Source organism: Girardinichthys multiradiatus, chromosome 8, assembly GCF_021462225.1.
Source record: "Girardinichthys multiradiatus isolate DD_20200921_A chromosome 8, DD_fGirMul_XY1, whole genome shotgun sequence".
NCBI lineage: Eukaryota > Metazoa > Chordata > Actinopteri > Cyprinodontiformes > Goodeidae > Girardinichthys > Girardinichthys multiradiatus.
This window is the reverse complement of record NC_061801.1, coordinates 20,238,351-20,260,874: the sequence shown is the minus strand read 5'-3', so window position 1 is coordinate 20,260,874 and position 22,524 is coordinate 20,238,351. Positions and strand designations below refer to the sequence as shown.

The following is a 22,524-nucleotide window of genomic DNA, read 5'->3' as shown; positions in this document are numbered from 1 at the left end:
TGCCAGATGCGCTGGTCTGAGTATTTCAGAAACTGCTGATCTACTGGGATTTTCACGCACTACCATCTCTAGGGGTTACAGAGAATGGTCCAAAAAAGAGAAAATATCCAGTGAGCGGCAGTTCTGTGGGCGCAAGTGTCTTGCTGATGCCAGAGGTCAGAGGAGAATGACCAGACAGGTTCGAGCTGATAGAAAGGCAACAGTAACTGAAATAAACACTCGTTACAACCAAGGTATGCAGAAGAGCATCTCTGACAGCACAACACGTCTAACCTAGAGGCAGATGGGCTACAGCAGCAGAAGACCACACCGGGTTCCACTCCTGTCAGCTAAAAACAGGAAACTGAGATTACAATTCACACAGGCTCTCCAAAATTGGACATTAGAAGATTGGAAAAATGTTGCCTGGTCTGATGAGTCTAGATTTCTGCTGCGACATTCGGATGGTAGGGTCAGAATTTGGCATCAACAACATGAAAGCATGGATCCATCCTGCCTTGTATCAACGGTTCAGGCTGGTGGTGGTGGTGTGATGGTGTGGGGGATATTTTCTTGGCACACTTTGGGCCCCTTAATACCAACTTAGCATCGTGTCAACGCCACAGCCCACCTGAGTAATGTTGCTGACCATGTCCATCCCTTCATGACCACAGTGTACCCATCTTCTGATGGTTACTTCCAGCAGGATAACGCACCGTTATAAAGCCTGAATCATCACAGACTGGTTTCTTGAACATGACAATGAGTTCACTGTACTCAAATGGCCTCCACAGTCAACAGATCTCAATTCAATAGAGCACCTTTGGGATGTAGTGAAACGGGAGATTCGCATCATGGATGTGCAGCCGACAAATCTGCAGCATCTGTGTGATGCTATCATGTCAATATGGACCAAACTCTCTGAGGAATGTTTCCAGTACCTTGTTGAATCTATGCCACGCACGATTAAGGCAGGTCTGAAGGCAAAAAGGGGTCCAACCCGGTACTAGCAAGGTGTACCCAAAAAAGAGGCCGGTGAGTGTAAGTGGCAACTTTCTGGCTTTAAGAAACGCTAAAAGAAATCAAGAACTAACATCATGGTAGTCTGCTAGAGCTAAAAAAGTGACTGTTACTGACCTTTAGTGTTTTTATAAAGCCAGAATGTTGCCACTTAGATTGACTGTAGTTACAAAGTTGTCATGGACAGTACATCCTCGGATACTGGTGATTCCATAATTTTTGCCAGTGTGTGTATGTATGTATTTTGCTGCATGTATTATCCATGATTATTATTTTTCCCATTTTAATACCAATCAGTAATTTCCCTTTGACCTATGTGACATCCAGCTGATCCAATCATAAGATTATTTTGATGTCTACATAACTTTTCGTTGTTTTTCACTTTAGGGTTTTGTTACTCTAAAATGATCTCGTGTTTATGTTCCTGCCATAAATGAAGTAGTTTTGAATAATTACTGGCAAAACACGTTCTTGCTGTTCGCGTTACATTAGATTGTCGTACTACCAAACAACTGCAGGTGGAAATAAATATAACGGCATAGAAGAGCTTCCTGTTCCATCACTTCACAAATCCACCTTCTGACACCTGATTGGCTGTAATCCTCCAATGACAACCCGCTCTGGCTCCGCCCGGCTCATCACTAGCATGGCGGCGTACGAAGCAGGAATTTCTTCTATGTGCGGATGACACCGTCACTGATGACCGTCCCGTAGCAACGCAGAGCTGTTGCCCAGCGACCCACCGGTGATCCCATAGTTCAGCTAGCCAGCTGTGAGCCGCTCGGCAGAAGCATATCTCCCCACAGCTGTTGTCTGCTCCTCCTGGCTTGTGTCAGACCTCACAGACTTTGGATGAAGTGTCAACACCCTGATGCTCACAGTTGGACCTGTGCCTTTTCTCCACCCGAGGGTCGAACAAGCGAACTAGCGTAGCGAAGTGCTATCGACCAGCCTCAGAAACAGGAGAATGGATCTGTTCGGGATGTTGTACTTGGACGAACTGTCCCACGGACTGGCAAACTTGTCCATGTTTCCTTACTTTGATATGGCGCATTATATCGTGTCAGTGATGGCTCTGAGGGAGCAGCCAGGTGAGTGGAAAGTTTGAGTAGCTGCATAATTTACGAGTTTATGGTTGGGAACTTCAGAGCAGGAGTTTGTCCTTGTTTGAAGTTGGAATACATGAAAAGTTAAGGTGTTTCAACACTTTGTACTTGCAACAGTGCTGCAACTAAATCCTAAGCAAACACCATGGGTTTTGTGACAGTTAAAAATGCATTGCATAAGATAAAGACTAACTTATCATTTTAACTTTCTACGAACATAACATTTTATTATGATGTGGCATTTATTGTGATAACAAGAAAGGTGATAACTGTAACTGTTTGGCTGTGACTGCATGTCTAAACAATCATAGCCTCACAAACACATACTGATCTTAAAAAAACCTACCCTTTTTTAAATAGGCTTCTTCAGAATACTAGTTACATAAAGAAATCTGATTTGTATAATTTAACTGCACACAGTTACTGCATTTAATCATATTTTGCAGTTTATTGATGTCTTTTAAAGCTCTCATGTAACAGTGGAGAAAATAATAAAAATAATTCCGACAATACAGTCAGCTTTTGGGATTTTCAAACATCATTAATTTGAAATTTATTGTTATCATGATAAATCCAAATTCTTATCATAAATGTGTCATGATAACGATAACTGATGTGATAAATTCCCATCCCTAGTGCCTAAAGTATTACAGCCTACAAAATATTGTATCCTTGGAGTCCTTTGCAATTGCAACATTGCACACATTTGTTTGGCTGACATCTGCGATTCTATATACTGTGCAGCTTGACTGAAGAACGAGTATATTCTAACTTGAAAACAAAAGGGCATTCATCTTCATCATATAGTTAAATACTGAAATAAAAACTATAAATTATTTACAGCTTTTGATGGAATCTAGATGGTACACAAACTATTTCACCATCTGCTCACATATCCTAGAAGTAGATTTTTATTTTTTTGTTTATTGGTTTAAAACATTACTTAACAACAGACCATTAGGCCGACTTAAAACATTCCCTCATCTTCACCTAAATCATACATAGCTGCTCATGAACAGCAGTAAAAAAGATTATAATGCATGATTTTCTGGGTTTGTTTATGTTATTTCGAGAATTCTCAAAGCTTTTTACACGCAAATAAAAAGTTGCTTCTGAGGAGACGGTATAACGAGTAGCGTAATCACCAGTGAATCGATTGAAGAAAAATTGTACCAGCAGGCTCGATGATAGCAACATACCTAATTTCATCTAACGTCTGTTCATCTAAAACGCCGGACTTGTGCCGACGCAATGCCTAATCGACAAAACACCTTTGCTGATTCACCTAGGCTTGTCTCTGGGTGGAAAATAGAAAAACATAAGAAATTGTAAATGTGCTGCCCTTTTTAATAATCTTTTCTACTCAAAGGTGAGGTTTGACCACGTTTCATTAATAGGGAGTTGTGTCGTTTTTTTTTTGTTTTTTTTTTGCAACTCGTCGGTTGGTTTAATGAGTGTGTTAAACTTCGTAATGCCTGGGATATCTCAGATAAGAACGCCCTGCTCCAAATTTATGAACCCACCCAGCTGGTTTGTCAGCTTTATAGTTTTTTATCTTAAGTCTCTAATACTACTGAGGCATCAGTGCATCTTCTTTGTTCATTTAAAGTTGGAATTCTTACAGCTCTGCTGATACAGTGCTGGTCAAGAAAGGAAATTAAAACATGTTTAGGAGTGCAGCACAGGAAGCATGCACACATTTAGCAGCCTTCACAGAAACCATCTTGCTGCACTTGCAGGTTTATCAGTTACCACTGCATAGTGTGACTGTTGCAGCTTCCTGCTTTTCTAAGATGTGACGACTAAATGTTCATTCAGCGTGAGTTCTGATAAGATCTGTTCAGATGATCTAATTAGTGCTCCTTTTCTGTGAAGTTGTCATCAAATATATATGCTGAACAATGGTTCTGAAGTTGATCTATTTTTCAAACTTAAACTTTATCCACATGACACAGTGCAGGACTGCTCAAGGGATTAGTGGTTTATATTCATGTCTCAGATCAAGGTTTCTGGTTTCAATCTCAGTGTAAGCAGTTCTGTGTGGGGGCAATATACCTGGCATTTACATCCACGCACTATGGTTATGTACACCTGTTCAGGGGTTCTGGTGCCGGATATGTGTAGACTTATCAAAGTATCTGAGATTTAATATTTCACCTTCCCCTTCAGTTTGCTTGTTGGGCTTAGATGATGTCACCATGGAGACAAAGTCAGTTCACATGGTTTTCACTGCCTTTTGTATCGCTAATAAAACCATCCTCATTAAATGTAAAAATAAAAATGTTCTTAGTATTAACCAGTATGGAGACCTTTGCTTGGATTACATATGTCTGGAGACAGCCACTGCCTCCACATCAGATCAACATCTCTGGGCTCCTTTGATCGGCTCCATTACCTAGTGGGGGTGGGAGACCTTTGGCTATGTCCAGTGGGGCGTTGTTGCTGATATGGAGGGTGTCTGGGTTGGGGTCACTGTGGAGTCTGGTGCCAGGGGCTGTGGCCCCCATTGGGGTGGGGTTTGTTGGCTCTATCGTTTTTGCTTGGCTGGCCTGGATGTGGCTGCGATCCTGTGCCGGGCAAGGGGACATCGGGTACTGGGTGATTCTAGCCATAGGTTTGGGCGTGGTTGGGCATGTTGGTCGTGTGCCCATTTGTGTGGCATATTGTTGTGCTGGGTGGCTGGTCTGCTCTTTTTTGGAGTGGGGCCATGCTCTTGATTATTGCTGTGCGCTTCCGGCTTCCCCCTTTGGTTGGGGGACTGGGTGCTCACACGAACACCCACAGGTGTATATATTCAGGTGTTAACAGATACACAGATGTTATATATTGAGTCATAGTTACCACTAATTACATCTTGCATTCATTAGTACTGTGCACTTTTCGGTGACAATGCTGTTATATGTTTCTGCAGGTGTAGAAGCGGTCTTCTCGGGTGTTATATTGTAATCTTCATCCTTCTTTCTCTCCTGAATTCTTTTCTCCTTCTCTCCCTTTTACCTTTTTGCCCAACCTCTCTCTCTTTATTGCTTCTTTATTACAATTCTGAGTGCTACTCTGCTGGACAGGACATGTAAAAAAAAAAAAAAGGAAACCAAAATATTTAAAATGTTGCACATAATTTCTAACCCTAATTGCTTTGGTGAGAAGTCTAAATTTGAATTTACATATGTACAGATGTGCAATGTTTTGGGACTTTAATGCCCTCTGATATTTGTAAACATATTATTATTAATACTGTTTTATTGGCTTGTAAGGTTCCTTTTTTACAGAAAGCAGTGTTTATTAGAAATCCTGCTCCACCACTGCCAGATCTTCTGATGACGATTACATTGTTCTGCTTTGAATCATGTATTGGAATAAATGATACCAAAGCAACGTTACTTCGAATCCTGGTTGTGTTAATAGTAAAGACCCTTTTTGATGTAGACACATTTAAAAAAGAAGGAAAAAGAAAGAACCTGCTCCCATTTAAGTGTTTAAATAAGGCTTGTTCAAGTGTTTTGCCAAGGTCAAACAAAAAGGAAACCCTCTTAGCAAGATGACTTTAAAATAAACCTTGGACCAAAGTCAGGCCCTGTGCCATAGTTTGTTTCTGTTGTGGCTATAGTGACAGGTGGACTTCTAATTGCTCCAGTATTTGACTTTCAACACACAAACATTCAAGAACGCAAACTGAGCCCTTTGTAGTCCTGCTGCTGCAAATCTATTTCTGAACTTGCCTTGCAAAGCATCTGAGCTGCCGTGACATTTTAACCCATTGTCCTTAGCTCCTGGCATCAGGCCGTCTGAAAGTGGTGGGAAGATAGACTGTAGAAATATAAGCAAACAAATTGCATGCAGCGCCTCTGGGACATGCGCTTGTATATGTGTTCAATGATTTCTAGGGGAAAAATGTCTGAAAAACTGACCTGATCTCTGCAATAGTTGGATTTGGTTTTCAGGTTTTATGCTGCTTCTTTTCCTTAAAAGGAATGGAATGCTATAAACCATTCAGCCCTTTCTGTCTGTCCTCTTTCCTGCCTTAAATCACTTCCTTTGTCCTTTTCAGGCTTTCATTTAGGGTCCAATAATTTGTATTTCAGACTTTCAGTAACATGAAGAGGAAGAAAGTCATTTAAAGTTATACAGGACATCCTATTAGACACAAATGCTCACAAGTTTTCTCAAAAAGAACTTGAGTTCATTTGAGTCTTTATGTCAATAAAGAGTTATTTTAAACTCAAACCCTGCACACACTGCAACACATGGATGGTTTAGGAGGCAGCTGGAGGAAACATGAAGGAGCAACAGTAGTTATTTGTCTGTCAGTTGGTTTTGCTTCAAGCTAGAAATAGAAAAAATTTCTCTTTTTTTTAAATCCAGTAACGATTAGAAAGACTGTCCACAGAGAAAAGAGGAGGGAGACCTTAGGTAGGCCATGGAAATCAAGCTCAGGGACGGTCTGATCATGTTAGAGTGAAGGAAGATGGATGAATAAAGATCAATCAGTTTGAACTGATGTTAGGACTGGAGGAGGGAGCTCCTGTTTGCAGGCTTCAGTGCAGATTGGGCATGTGTAGTTTAGACATGCGCTCCTGTTGATAATTCATTATAGTGTCCCTTCTTTGAATTGAGAGGTACAGATCCTGGGTGATAAATATTGGACTTGGCAAGAGTATTTACGCCGCAGGAACCTTTTTATATTTTGTCATAATACAATCACAAACCACAAAGTAGTGCATAATTGTAAGGAGAACAGAAGTAGATACATGGGTTTAAAATTTTTTCCAAATAAAAGTCTGAAAATGTGGTGTGAAACAGTACTAAAATTATGGCAGCATAAATTTGTACTGGTTCTTAATTGGATTCATATCTGGGCTATGACTAGGCCATTGTAGCCCATTATGTACTTTAAACTATTGCACAATAACTCTGGCTGTGGTTTAAGGTCATGGTCTTGCTGGATGGTGAAACTTTCTCCAATTTTCTATTCTAACTAGCTTTCCTGTATCTGCTAAAGACAAACATCTCCATAGCATTATGCTGCCACCACCATGTTTTAGAGTGAGATGGTGTGTTCAAAGTTATGTGCAATGTTGGCGTTTTTACCACACAGTGCTTTGCATGTCAGGCGAAAAGTTTTAATTTTGGTCTGATCTCACCAGAGGTGTGTTTGTTTTTTCCCCTTTTGGCTTTTCGCAGATGGTGGCAATTGTACTGTTTTAATGTTTTAATGACAGCTCTATTATTGAACAGAAAGAAACCATTAGATGATTTAAATTCTCTCAACGATTGAGGTAAAGAAACAAGAGTCAATTTTGTCTCCTCTTTCCAACAAAGGAAAAAGACAAAGCAACTAGGGGAAGAATTTATGGTGCAGGAGCAGTACGGTTGGCCTGGTTACTCTAATTTGCCTTGTAAATGTGTTTCCTATCAAGCAAAAGAGATGATATGCTAAAGGTGTACCAGCTCATCAGAGCTCTTGAGTTTACTCCAGCTGAAAATATGAACAGAGTTGTTATGTATTATGTTCTCTGTCTTGAATTGATCCTGCGGCACCCTGCAGTTTTAGCGCTAAATGTGATTTTTTGTTTATGTCTGCTCAGTCTGGCTCGAACATTGACAGTATAATTTACATTCGCTCCGCATTTAAAGGTGCTGACAGAGCATGGCTGTTTACTATGTAAACGCTATTCTGCACGCTGTGCCAGGACTCCCATCAGGCCGAACACACCACAGTTTAGTATTTAATGTGAGGGTTATCACAGGAGAAGAGGATGTAAACAACAGTTATGGTCTCAGCTTGCAGGGCTTTATATTTCTTACCATTTCTCCCTGTCTGACATGTTTTCCATTTCTTCTTTGCTTCCTCTTATTCTAGTAGTTGTAACTTCATCACCTCAAAACACCGATTTCCTTTAGGTTGAATGGAGAAATGTATATCACACAGCACCAGCTAAATTGTTATATTCAACACATTTATTGTTGAAAAGGATGAAATTTTGTCAGATTGTGTGCTGAAACCAAATTATGTGTTAAGGTAGATTTAAAACCACCATTGTTTTTCATTGTTGTTTTTTTCTCCCATAAATCACTGAAGGTTTTGATAGGAGATTCAGGCAAGGCAGTCTCACACCATGATGCTATGTCCACAGAGTTATTTATGGTTTCCATGAAAAAACAACAACAATGCAAACTCTTTCTAATACCTTTTAGCATTAATTGTTAATACTGTGGTACAAATTTCCCATGTTATGTGCATATACAGCTCTGAAGAAGTCTTTGCCCCCTTACAGAATCCTCTGTTTTTGCTTTTGTGTCTGACATAAATGTTTCAAATCATCAGACAAGTTTGAGGATCAGACAAATTAGACCTGAGTAAATACAGAAATCTTTTTTTTAGTTCACCTGACCCTGTCTGAAAATGTAATCATCCCCTTTATTAAATCATGAATTGACTGTGATTAACCAAATGTTTTCAATTTTAAATAAAATTTTTCCTGCAACATTAAGTTTTAAACACTGGCTGATCTGTAAGGATGAAAAAATAACTTACCAGTTTCACAAAATGAAGTAGGCTTAAAAAACCAACACATCATGCTCTGATCCAAAGAAACTGATGAGAAACAAAGTTATGAACATCTATCAGTCATGAAAGGACAACAATGGCAGTTATCTCCCATGAATCATTTATGACGTACAGAGAAAACATGGAACAGTAATACGCTGGTGTAGACCATCAGTCATCCAGGACTTGACAGTCCTAAGTGCTTAAGTAAATGGCACCTGGACTTCTGAACCAAAGAAGCCTTTTGAATGCGAGGTGAAGCGTCTTTACAAAATAGGAAAAAAAGTCAAATTGCCTTCCACTAAGGATGGAGCAGTAATGAATCTTCCTGGAGTGGCCTGCCCACCAAAATTACTGCAAGAGAGCAAAAACAACTCGTCCAGAAGATCACAAAAGAACCTGGAACAACATCAAAGAAGTGCAGGCCACATTTGCTTCAGTGAAGGTCAGCGTTAATGATCAAACAGTAAGAAGGAGACTATAAATAACATCTGTGGGAGAGTTCAGAAATCAAAACAACTGCTAACCAAAAAGAATACGAACGCCCCTTTCCTATTATCTAACTAACGTCCTGATGAGCCCCAAGACTTCAAAAGAAATATTTTGCAGACTAATGAGACAACAGTGGACCTTTGTGGAAGGTATGCATTTCATTACATCTAGTACCTAATAGATACAGTCAAACATAGTGGTAGTAGTGTGATTGTCTTGGGCTGTTTGGCTACTTTTGGACCTGGGCAACTTGCTGCCATCCATGGAACCATTTTCCCTAACAGAAAACCTAGAAGAAGAATGTCCGGCCATCAATTTGTGATCTTAAACCCAAGCAACGTTATCCTGTTGCACCTCCAAGTCCACTCCTGATTGGCTTAAAAAAATATTACAGTTTTGGAGTAGCCTAGTCAAAGTCTGATTGAGCATAAAGTTATCCAGACTTTTCATGCTTTAAAATCCTTCATTGTGGTTGAATTCAGACAAATTTGCACGAAGAGTGGGCCTGAATTCCCCACTACGTTTGTATGATCTGAAACCTTTCAAGGGTGACAGAAAAGCAAAAACAGAATCTGTAATTGGGTAAATATATTTTTTTACGTTGCTATATCAGTGATTTACAATTAGGAACAGCTGTATAACACTGTGAGATAAAAGTTGAAAGCGATTGGTGCAGAGTCCAAAGTAGTCTGGAAGACAAACAGAGCATTAAATTCTCTAGATCCCTCTCCAGGAGTCAATAATAGGTTTTTAATCCTCAGATTACCCTTCTAGTCCAAAGTATACCCGTATGACTGTAGTTACTCGGGACAGGGCCACCTAAAGAGCTACCTGTCTGAGGAGAAATACAAATGTGTTGATTTCTAGGCTTCATTTTGTTTTTGTTGAACTAAATAGGTCAGTCTTGGGTTAAATGTATGATATACTGTATGTGACATGAAAATATGAAATGATACCTGTATATGTATCAATAACAATGTGTTAATAGTTTAGGCATACTGCATAATATCTTCATTGTATTGAACATTATGATTATGTAAATCAGAACATGTTAGGGCAAGCGGTTGAGCAGTTCCCAGGCTTTTTGGCCTGCCTGAGTTAATCTTGAATTCATGGCTGTTCTTGTCAAGCCTTTGTCGTGTGAATGATTGCAGGGGGGAAAAAACCAGCAACGTTCTGTCTGATCAGGCTGGAAAAACTCAGAAAGCTGCTGATTTTCATTATTGGGGAACAGGTCTGATCTGTGTCATTATCTTTAAAGGTCATTCCTCTCTGAACTTTGGTCTGTAAACTGCACAGCAAACTATGTGGGTGTGTTTGACAAACCATTCCCTGTTCACTGCCTGTTGACTGTAAACTGTTTAATATTTACACAGCTCAAAGACGCTTGAGGCACATATCTGAGAGGGAAGAGATCAAAGTATTACATTGTACTAAATGGGATTTGTTGCAACTGTTTTTTGCAACAAATAACGCTTTTTATGTGATGTTCACAGACTTTTACATTCATGCCAATGTTCGGAAACTGATCAACTATTTAGCACATAGATGCAATACATCAATCACATTTATACCCATGTTTCTTGCACAGGAGTTCTAGATGTGTCCAGAGTCAGCCCCTTGGCCTGTTGGTTCAGCTCCATGCTCTACTGCTTCGGGGGAGCAGTGCTGTCAGGGATCATGCTGGCCGAGCCGCCGGTAGCACCTTTGTCCAACGGCACCAGTGTTCTGCTCGCATCAACCATCTGGTAAATAGCAGAGGCTGGGACTGTGCACACAGTGCATCTGGAAAGTATGCACAGCACTTTTTCCACATTTAGGTATGTAACAGCCTTCTTTCAAATTGTATCAAATTAATCTCTTTCCTTAAAATACTTCACACAATACCTCATTATGAATGAAGTTTGTTGTAAATTTATTACAAATAAAAAACTAAGACATTTACGTAAGTATATAAAGCCTTTGCCCTAGACCTCCGTGATAGGATTGTCTTGAGGCACAAATCTGAGGAAGGACACAGAAATATTTCTGCTGCTTTGAAGGTCCCAATGAGCACAGGGATCTCCATCATTTCAAAATGGAAGAAGTTTGGAACCACCAGGACTCTTTCTAGAGCTGGTCAGCCATCTATACTGAGCGATCAGGGGAGAAGGGTCCAGGTCAGGGAGGTGACCAAGAAACCCATAGTCACTCTGTCAGAGCTCCAGCATTCCTCCGTGGAGAGAGGAGAACCTTCCAGAAGGACAACCATCTATGCAGCAGTCCACCAATCAGGCCTTTATGGTAGAGTGGCCAGATGAAAGCCACTCCATAATAAAAGGCACATGGGAGCCCGTCTGGAGTTTACCAAAAGGCACCTGAAGGACTCTCAGACCATGAGAAACATAATTCTCTGGTCTAACGAGACAAAGATTGACCTTCTTGTCATGTCATGTACGGAGGAAACCAGGCACCGCTCATTACAAAGCCAATAGCAACCCTACTGTGAAGCATGGTGGTGACAGCATCGTGCTATGGGGAGGTTTTTTTTAGCAGCAGGAACTGGCAGACTAGTCAGAATAGAGGGAAAGATGAATGCAGCAATGTACAGAGACATCCTGGGTGAAAACCTGATCCAGGGTGCTCTTGACATCAGACTAGGGCGATGGTTTATTTTTCAGCAGGACGACCGAAAACACACAGCCAAGATCTCAAAGGAGTGGCTACGAAACCACTCTTTGAATGTCCAGGAGTGGCCAAGCCAGAGTTCAGACTCTAATCTGATTGCACATCTCTGGAGAGATCTGAAAATGGCTGTGCACACATGTTTCCTATCCAACCTGACAGAGCTTGAGATGTGGTGCAAAGAAAAATGGGCGAAACTTTCTGAAGATAGGTGTGCTAGGCTTGTGGCATCATATTCAAAAGACCTGAGGGTGTAATTGCTGCCAAAGGTGGATCAACTAAGTATTAAGCAAAGCCTGTGAATACATTTGCAACAATCTAAACAAACTTCTTCCACATTGTCATAATGGGGTATTGTGTGTAGAATTTTTGAGAAAAAGATTAATTTGATACCATTTGGAAGAAGCTTTAACATGACAAAATGTGGAAAAAGTGCAGCGCTGTGAATACTTTCTGGATGCAGTGTAAAACTGTCCTTTTAATTTGTCCAGATGTGCACAGCATGTTCAGGGACAAGAACAAAGAAGGAGAAAATAACAGCTTGTTGTTATCAGTTAGAGGTGACACACAAATATGACGTTATTCCTTATCTTGCTTTTTTTCATTCAGGGAAAGCCTAAAAAGTGGAAAATACAAGATACAGGTTTGTTGACTTTAAAAATGAAGCCTTTGGTGCCCTCTACAGGTTCCCTATAAAATTACACCGTCTTACACAAATGCACATCCTACTCTGTGTTAGTGAAAGAAGGGTAAAAACATTGTGCTTTATGCAGACAAACACCCATCATTGCCGTGGATGTTGTATTAATTTGGGGCTTTTGTTGATGCATTTGAAAGTCCTTTTTACAACTTTATATGATTACACAATGATATTTTTTTTTTAACCGGAAATTGTTGCATAAGTTTAAATTTATTGTGGGTTTTCACTAACCCATACAGGGTCTAAAATATACATACTACCTTAAATAAATATATACATACACTTAAACTAATAAAATAAAAATCTCTTTACATGTTGCCAGAAAACCAAATGCTTCTTGAAACCATACACCCAGTCACGGTATAGTTCTAGTTAGATATTTGTCTAATTGTCTTATTAAGAATTTGAAACTGGTTTGTTTTTCAGGAAAAGCACCTAGCTTTTAGGCACAACCTATTTGTCATTTGGACTGAAGTTGGGACAAATCCAGAAAGTTAACATTAGCCTTTTTTTTTTTTTTTTTTATCCTTTCCAAAACCAACTTTGATGTCTGTTTAGAATCATTGTCCCATTGGAACCCCATTGTGTACAAGGTTTTACCATGTAGCTGTTGTTTGGTAGCGATGTTGAAGAATTTGAAGAAGGTCCTCCATCTTCATTATTCCATCTAGTTTGTATAATGATTGTGTACCACTGGAGGCATAACGGACCCTTGGCATGATGGTATAAGCATCATGTGTGACAGATGTTTTGACAGATGCTTCTCCAAGTTATCGAACCCTTATTTGTCTCTGCAGGTACCTCGTCTTTTATTGCCCCATGGACGTGGTCTACAGCTGCGCGGCTCTGCTGCCCCTCAGGTTGGTGCTGTCAGGAATGAAGGAGGTGACCAGGACATGGAAGGTCCTTGGAGGTGTCACTCAAGCACGCAGCAAATATAAGGACAGCCTGTTGGTTATGATTGCCATTGGGTGGGCGAGAGGTCAGTAAGTGATTGGAGTTTTTGTTTTAATGCGATTGGTGACGTTTTTTAGCTTTGAAGTCACCCAAAATTGTTTTGGTAATAAATGTCCCACCTGTTTTTCTGTGTTAAAGGCATGTCTCTGCTTTTCAGGTGCTGGAGGTGGCCTCATAAGTAACTTTGAGCAGCTTGTCCGGGGTGTTTGGAAGCCAGAAACCAATGAGCTCCTTAAAATGTCCTAGTAAGTTGTCTACAGCAGTTTTAAATGACATCGAGTGCGTCTTGATTGGAGTTATTTTTCTAACATACACTCATCCCCTGGAGTTCTGCTGGTTGCTTGACAAGGACATAGTCCACACTTCACTCCAAAAGTCCCCTATATTAACTTATACTCTGATCAAGCATAACATTATGACTGGTGAATAACACTAATTATCTGTACACCATAGCACCAGTTAGTGGGTGGGGATATATTCGACTTCAAGGGAACTTTTGTCCTCAAAGCTGACATTTTAGAAATAGGAACATCCTCAAAACTGCAGCCTTTGTGGGCTGTCGTCAGTCAACATCAAGATCCATCAAGATTGACCCAATGAAGGAACGCTGGTTAATCTGTGGCAGGGGTCGCGGGCAGCCAAGGCTAACTAACACACGTGAGAATCAGAGGCCAATCCGTGTTGCCCAGTCCACCAGATTAGCTACTATAGCTCAATTGCTGAAGAAGTTTATGCTGGATCTGAGAAAAAGCTAAAATTTATTAACCTTAAATTCATTTCTGCAGTTAGGCCCATTCATTTAATGAAGCAAAAAGTAGGTAAGTAAATAAAATATACTTAAAGAACGACAAATCATCATAAGCAACAATATGCTCAAAGCACATTGTGCAAATCTGTGAAAGTTTCTACACATAACTAACCTAAAAAACAAGAACAACAAACCGATCCACTGTGGTACTGTACTACAGGACCTGCTGCTAACATCTTGGTGACACCACAGCACAGCTTCAGGTTCTTAAAAAGGTTCTGGATGATTGACTGATTTCTTTTCTGGAACAACCCAACATACCCATCTAGTTTTACAGCACTTTGTGATTTTCTTCTCTGAAAGGCGTATTTAAATAAAATGCCATGCCTCAAGGGGTTGGGGCTGTTTTGGCAGCAAAAAAGGGACTGACATTCTGTTAGACAGGTGGCCATAATCTTATGTCTGATTGGTGTCACTCAAAGACCTAAAACCTGGATCAACCGTCTCACTTGACGAATGAATAGAAATGAAATTGTGTTTTTTTCCAAATGGTGCTGTAATTTATTTGAAAGCATTTTAAAGTAATTGGCTAAGCAAGGTAATGCACATTGGTGCTATGGGTGCCCTAATGAGCTAATTATGCGTACAGTTTTATCATTTTGTGAGAGGGTTCTTGTTATAATGTTTAATACAGGTCCTTCTCAAAATATTAGCATATTGTGATAAAGTTCATTATTTTCCATAATGTCATTTTAGATTCATTGCACACTAACTGAAATATTTCAGGTCTTTTATTGTCTTAATACGGATGATTTTGGCATACAGCTCATGAAAACCCAAAATTCCTATCTCACAACATTAGCATATTTCATCCGACCAATAAAAGAAAATTGTTTTTAATACAAAAAACGTCAACCTTCAAATAATCATGTACAGTTATGCACTCAATACTTGGTCGGGAATCCTTTTGCAGAAATGACTGCTTCAATGCGGCGTGACATGGAGGCAATCAGCCTGTGGCACTGCTGAGGTCTTATGGAGGCCCAGGATGCTTCGATAGCGGCCTTTAGCTCATCCAGAGTGTTGGGTCTTGAGTCTCTCAACGTTCTCTTCACAATATCCCACAGATTCTCTATGGGGTTCAGGTCAGGAGAGTCGGCAGGCCAATTGAGCACAGTGATACCATGGTCAGTAAACCATTTACCAGTGGTTTTGGCACTGTGAGCAGGTGCCAGGTCGTGCTGAAAAATGAAATCTTCATCTCCATAAAGCTTTTCAGCAGATGGAAGCATGAAGTGCTCCAAAATCTCCTGATAGCTAGCTGCATTGACCCTGCCCTTGATAAAACACAGTGGACCAACACCAGCAGCTGACACGGCACCCCAGACCATCACTGACTGTGGGTACTTGACACTGGACTTCTGGCATTTTGGCATTTCCTTCTCCCCAGTCTTCCTCCAGACTCTGGCACCTTGATTTCCGAATGACATGCAGAATTTGCTTTCATTCGAAAAAAGTACTTTGGACCACTGAGCAACAGTCAGTGCTGCTTCTCTGTAGCCCAGGTCAGGCGCTTCTGCCGCTGTTTCTGGTTCAAAAGTGGCTTGACCTGGGGAATGCGGCACCTGTAGCCCATTTCCTGCACACGCCTGTGCACGGTGGCTCTGGATGTTTCTACTCCAGACTCAGTCCACTGCTTCCGCAGGTCCCCCAAGGTCGTTGTGCAGCGTTTTCTGCCACACTTTTTCATTCCCACAGACTTCCCACTGAGGTGCCTTGATACAGCACTCTGGGAACAGCCTATTCGTTCAGAAATGTCTTTCTGTGTCTTACCCTCTTGCTTGAGGGTGTCAATAGTGGCCTTCTGGACAGCAGTCAGGTCGGCAGTCTTACCCATGATTGGGGTTTTGAGTGATGAACCAGGCTGGGAGTTTTAAAGGCCTCAGGAATCTTTTGCAGGTGTTTAGAGTTAACTCGTTGATTCAGATGATTAGGTTCATATCTCGTTTAGAGAGCCTTTTAATGATATGCTAATTTTGTGAGATAGGAATTTTGGGTTTTCATGAGCTGTATGCCAAAATCATCCGTATTAAGACAATAAAAGACCTGAAATATTTCAGTTGGTGTGCAATGAATCTAAAATATATGAATGTTAAATTTTCATCATGACATTATGGAAAATAATGAACTTTATCACAATATGCTAATATTTTGAGAAGGACCTGTATGTTCTTCCTCATCATTTATGTTGCAGCAACAGCTTTTACCACTCACTAGATATATTGGATATACAGTACAGACCAAATGTTTGTACACACCTTCTCATTCAAAGAGTTTTCTTTATTTTCATGACTATGAATATTGTAGCTTCACACTGAAGGCATCAAAACTATGAATTAACAAATGTGGAATTATATACTGAACAAAAAAGTGTGAAACAACTGAAAATATGTCTTATATTCTAGGTTCTTCAAAGTAGCCACCTTTTGCTTTGATTACTGCTCCGCACACTCTTGGTATTCTGTTGATGAGCTTCAAGAGGTAGTCACCTGAAATGGTTTTCCAACAGTCTTGAAGGAGTACCCATAGATGCTTAGCACTTGTTGGCCCTTTTGCCTTCACTCTGTGGTCCAGCTCACCCCAAACCATCTCGATTGGGTTCAGGTCCAGTGACTGTGGAGGCCAGGTCATCTGGTGCAGCACCCCATCATTCTCCTTCTTGGTCAAATAGTCCTTACACAGCCTGGAGGTGTGTTTGGGGTCATTGTCCTGTTGAAAAATAAATGATAGTCCAACTAAACACAAACCGGATGGAATAGCATGCCGCTGCAAGATGCTATGGTAGCCATGCTGGTTCAACATGCCTTCAATTTTGAATAAATCCCCAACAGTGTCACCAGCAAAGCACCCCCACACCATCACACCTCCTCCTCCATGCTTCACGGTGGGAACCAGGCATGTAGAGTCCATCCGTTCACCTCTTCTGCGCCGCAGAACCAAAGATCTCAAACTTGGACTCATCAGACCAAAGCACAGATTTCCTCTGGTCTAATGTCCATTCCTTGTGTTCTTTATCCAAACAAGTCTCTTCTGCTTGTTGGCTGTCCTCAGCAGTGGTTTCCTAGCAGCTATTTTACCATGAAGGCCTGATTCACTCAGTCTCCTCTTAACAGTTGTTCTAGAGATGTGTCTGCTGCTAGAACTCTGTGTGGCATTGACCTGTTCTCTAGTCTGAGCTGCTGTTAACCTGCGATTTCTGAGGCTGGTGACTCGGATGAACTTATCGTCCGCAGCAGAGGTGACTCTTGGTCTTCCTTTCCTGGGGCGGTCCTCATGTGAGCCAGTTTCTTTGTAGCGCTTGATGGTTTTTGCGACTGCACTGTGGGACACTTTCAAAGTTTTCCCAATTGTTCGGACTGACTGACCTTCATTTCTTAAAGTAATGATGGCCACTCGTTTTTCTTTACTTAGCTGCTTTTTTCTTGCCATAATACAAATTCTAACAGTCTATTCAGTAGGACTATCAGCTGTGTACTGTATCCACTTCCTGCACAACACAACTGATGGTCCCAACCCCATTTATAAGGCTTGAAATCCCACTTATTAAACTTGACAGGGCACACCTGTGAAGTGAAAACCGTTTCAGGTGACTACCTCTTGAAGCTCATCAACAGAATGCCAAGAGTGTGCGGAGCAGTAATCAAAGCAAAAGGTGGCTACTTTGAAGAACCTAGAATATAAGACATATTTTCAGCGGTTTCACACTTTTTTGTTCAGTATATAATTCCACATGTGTTAATTCATAGTTTTGATGCCTTCAGTGTGAAGCTACAATATTCATAGTCATGAAAATAAAGAAAACTCTTTGAATGAGAAGGTGTGTCCAAACCTTTGGTGTGTACTGTATTTAAAGTGTTTCAATGCTTTACTTCTAAGATAATAAACATTTTGGCGTGTTGTGTGTTTTTCTTGTACATTAGAATATTCTATCTCATATTTTGTTGGTTTCAGCCCCACAAAGGTCACCCTGATGGGGGCGGTGCTGTTTGCTCTCCAGCAGACTCACTACCTGCCTCTGCAGAAACACCACCTGATGCTCTTCTACACCATCTTTATCGTTGTCAGCAAGGTCAGTGTCGTGCACCCGAATCACACGTGGACTCCAACCCAGCCAGTAATATGCACAATAGGAAGATATGTCTAATAACAGCTGTTTGACAGTGTTCTTATTTTATTAATTGGAGCAAACCTTTGATATATCAAATGTCTTGTTGCCACAGCTGCAACCAGATCTTTGATGTTTTGTCTTTTAAAGGACCTTTCGGCCTTTGCTGTTTTTTGAAGTTTTATCTGCGGTGACTCACATCAGCTGCGTATTACCCGCAGGGCTGGAGCTTTTGCATCATTTTCATCAGCTTGCATCACCCACTTTTTTCTTCTCTGGGAAACTTGTGCTCATGACTCAGACATTGATAAATCTATCACATCTTCTTTCAACTTTTGCTCCAGTTAGCTTCCACTGACTGATCTGTCAAATTACTGGCAGCTGGTTTCATCAGATTCAAGAGCTGTGTCCAGGCCTGCTGTTTATTATTTTGGTTCTGATCATGTAGATGTTAGTCATTCACTAATGGAAATTACCCACCGTGACGTTTGTACTTTTATATGCATATTAAGCAGCCACCAGAAGCTTGCTGAGTAAGCACCCATTGATCATTCATAACTTAATAGCTAATGGAGACTTTAATTTAAATGCGTCCACGTTTATGCAGGTCCCACTGATGTGTTACAGACAGGTTGGCAGCTTCTTCTGATCTGCAGTGTTTGGTTGAAATACTGAAATATATGCTAAATCCATTGATCTGAGTCAGCTTCTTGCAGTTTAGACCCTTCATACCCCACTTTATCGGGTGCAAAAAGTAACTAAAGCCAACTGGATGCATCAATTTGTACCTGCTAGTGGTACAGATGTTTTGTACCCAATTTTAACTAATTGACTCACTTAAGCTAATTTTCTATAATCTAGGTAGTTAATTGTAAGAAAATGTGGTTATGTCTACAATTAATAATTGCCTATCTATCTACAAGAGGTCCTTTGTAGTTATTTTGGTGAAATCAGGGCTCCGAGTTTCTCATTTTCTCATATATGAGTCGCCTGACCCAAATAGGGGTCAGAACCACAGTCAACGGAAACAAGGTTAAAAGTTAAATTCATTTATACATGAGACTTGATAGATTTTTATTTTTATTAGTTCTCATAATACATCAAATATTCTTAACTTAACAAATAACGTGAAACACAAAGGATTGAATACTTGACTACAAAATATAAAAAAGCACAAGACATGGAAAACGTTTTTTTTTTTTAAAAGGCCAAATGGCTCAGGTCAGCTGTCCTACACCAGTTTGTAGCCCTAATTAATGCTCACCCACTTCCAGTTCTGCCCCTTAAACAAACACTGTGTGTCAGTTTGTTTCTATTGGCTGCAAAGTATTTTTGATGAGATAAATAATCATAAAATGCTCTTATTTCACATATCATTAAATATTTATTGCATATTATATTACACCCTGTTTACAATCATTGAGGTTCTAATTCCCGTTTGGGCTGGTCACCTTTTATGAATAAGAAGAAATAATAAAAACTATTACTTTAATCCTTTGGGCATCAAAGCAGGTAGGAAACGTTCCTAAGCTGGGTCCAAACCAACAAAATGGACCAAATAATTTTTTCTTTTGATCGTCTTGGATATTCTATTGTTGTTGTTGGATTTTAGTTTTGTAGTTTTTCTCCATATAATAATTTTTTTAGGTCCACTATAATAGTAAAGAACTGTTCGGACAAATTTTCTCATCTAATTTCTCTTTTTGCTTTGCTCCAGTCACGGATGATGCTGACAGGCTCTTCCTCCTCACCCTTCTCCCCCATCGAGTCGGCCCTCTACAAGACGCTCTTCACAGGCCATTCCCCGTACGCTGCTCTGACCGGAGAGGTACAGAAAGCAGGCAAGGAAAACGGCATATCAAACAGAACCGCCTGTCATGCCACAACCAAAGAGTCTAAGGAGAACGGATCATCGGGACAGAAGAACGCTTCACCTGTTGAAGGTGTAGAAAGCTCGCTCAAAGCCAAAGAGGAGTCAGAGGCTGAAGCCTCCAAAAAGACCAACTAGGCAGCCTTTGCTCTGTAGCACCTTTTTATCTGAATCCTTAATGATTCAGATTTATCATATTAAATGATGACCTGAACTTTCTGTTCTGTTTTTCTCCTTTTGAGAAGAAATATGTTTTGTTGTAGTGCCTGAAAAAATTTTTTTTCCAAAAAGTTTCTTCTGTATTTCTCAGGATTTAAAGTTTGTAAGAACAAAAGTTCAACAAGAGATTAATAATTACCCCCTTCTTAAAGCACCAGGAAATGCATGCTGTCGGATGTGAATGCTGTCCTTTGGCTGATTGCACACTTACAGTATAAATGCAACTACTGTTATTTTAAAATAATTATTTTTTAAATGAACTGTTTATATTCCAGAGCTTTGGGACCAATGCTGTACACCTGCTGAATATTTCTGTATATTGTGCTCCATGTAAAGGCTGCATTTTTAACAATTTCTCAGAAAAATTATATTTGATCACACTCAAATGTTTTATTATATTTATACTAAACGGCACCGTTGAATGTAATATATTGAGAAATGCATTGCAGTCATATTTCTCTGGCTAAAATGTAATCTAAGCGCATGAGAATAAACAGGTTTAAATAAGCTGAACTGTCTTGATGGTACTTCTTGTTTCTATCACACATTTAAAATACTACCTCCTTTTTTTAAAAAAACCCAAAAGACATTTCTCTTTAATTCTTTACAAGACATCTCATTAATACAGCATCAAACATTTTCCTGCAATCCTAATTGCTGCGTCTGTGTGTCAGCAAACAACATATAGCGACTTTTAACCACCTTTAAGTTGATACAAATCCTCATGCTTCCCAGAAGTAACTTTTCTCAGCAAGCTGAAACCTTGCATCATCGTAACATCAGCACCTGATTGATACCTCACCCTCTCTGAAAAGCTGCTGGAGAGAAATCCCCCAAATCCCCCCCAATTCTCGTCTGGGTAACCTCAAACGGTGGAGCGCACCCCCTCCACCTTCTCCCCTCTTGTGAATGCAAATTAAAAACCGAGGGTGGTTGTTGAGGAGAAAAGAGAAGATCAAAAGTGATACCGGTGGAGGTGATATACATGCTTTTTAAAATGTCCACAGATGTCAGGCGTGCGTTGGTCAGAGGCTTGTATCTCAGTGTTTGCTTCCAAACTTATGTGTTGATCTCTTTAAGAGGCCACATCAATTAGTTAATGAATGAAGCAGCACACCCATCACTGTTGGAGGCCCCTGTTTTTTATCCTCATGTGTTCTATGCTCCTGTTATTCCTCTGACATTGTCTCACGATCTTTCCATCCATTCACTGCGTGCTGTTTTTTTTTTTAGATTACTTAGGCCAGAAAATGAACTGAAACCTTTAACCCTTTAACATTTACCCCGCAATGTCTAAAAACCACATGCAAAAGCATGGTTTCCCTCTAAAGGTAACAGTCAGTATTTTAGAAAGATAATGTGACATTCTGATGTCAAAATATTGCATTTCAAAATGTTCTGGCCCTTGATGGCCCGTCCACGCGCCACTGAGGCTTAAGAGTTTAACAAGATTGCTTTGTTTGTAGGAGTTTCTGCACCTCTCTATATAATATAGATGTGGTCAAGTGTGGGCATTCTGTTATTCATAAATATGTACATACCCTTCCATTAGCACTATTATGTCATTTTTAAAGGTTGATGAAATCACAAAATATGTTTGTATGTGAAGGTTCCTTTAGTGCTTTAGTGCAATAGCTGTTTTTGTAATGGTTCTTTACCCAGGAGGCCACGATCGCTGTGAGAAAACAAAAAAGAGTTAGTTTATTTCAACAATGTGCACAACGCTGTGAAAATGCACTATTACTGTGACAGGTACAAGCACCGTTGGCATCAAAGTCCCACACCTTGCATTTGTTCTACATACAGTGCTTTGTGAAAGTACTCGGCCCCCTTGAACTGGTCAACCTCTTGCCACATTTCAGGCTTCAAACATAAAGATATAAAATTCTAATTTTTTGTGAAGAATCAACAACAAGTGGGACACAATCATGAAGTGGAATGAAATTTATTGAATGTGTCAAACTTTTTTAACAAATAAAAACTGAAAAGTGGGGCTTACAACATCATTCAGCTCCTTTACTTTCAGTGCAGCAAACTCACTCCAGAAGTTCAGTGAG

At 40.2% G+C, this 22,524-nt stretch overlaps 1 protein-coding gene across 1 annotated transcript; it reads left to right on the top strand.

Annotated features, from left to right (window-relative positions):
* The first annotated feature begins 1,630 nt into the window (after window positions 1-1,630).
* Window positions 1,631-20,980, top strand: tmem38b (transmembrane protein 38B). The gene is made up of 6 exons (XM_047371778.1): window positions 1,631-2,090; window positions 10,736-10,892; window positions 13,306-13,490; window positions 13,623-13,710; window positions 18,225-18,342; window positions 20,096-20,980. Exons 1-6 carry the CDS (start codon window positions 1,967-1,969, stop codon window positions 20,384-20,386), a joined length of 963 nt encoding a protein of 320 aa, XP_047227734.1. The 5' UTR covers window positions 1,631-1,966; the 3' UTR covers window positions 20,387-20,980.
* The last annotated feature ends 1,544 nt before the right edge of the window (window positions 20,981-22,524 follow it).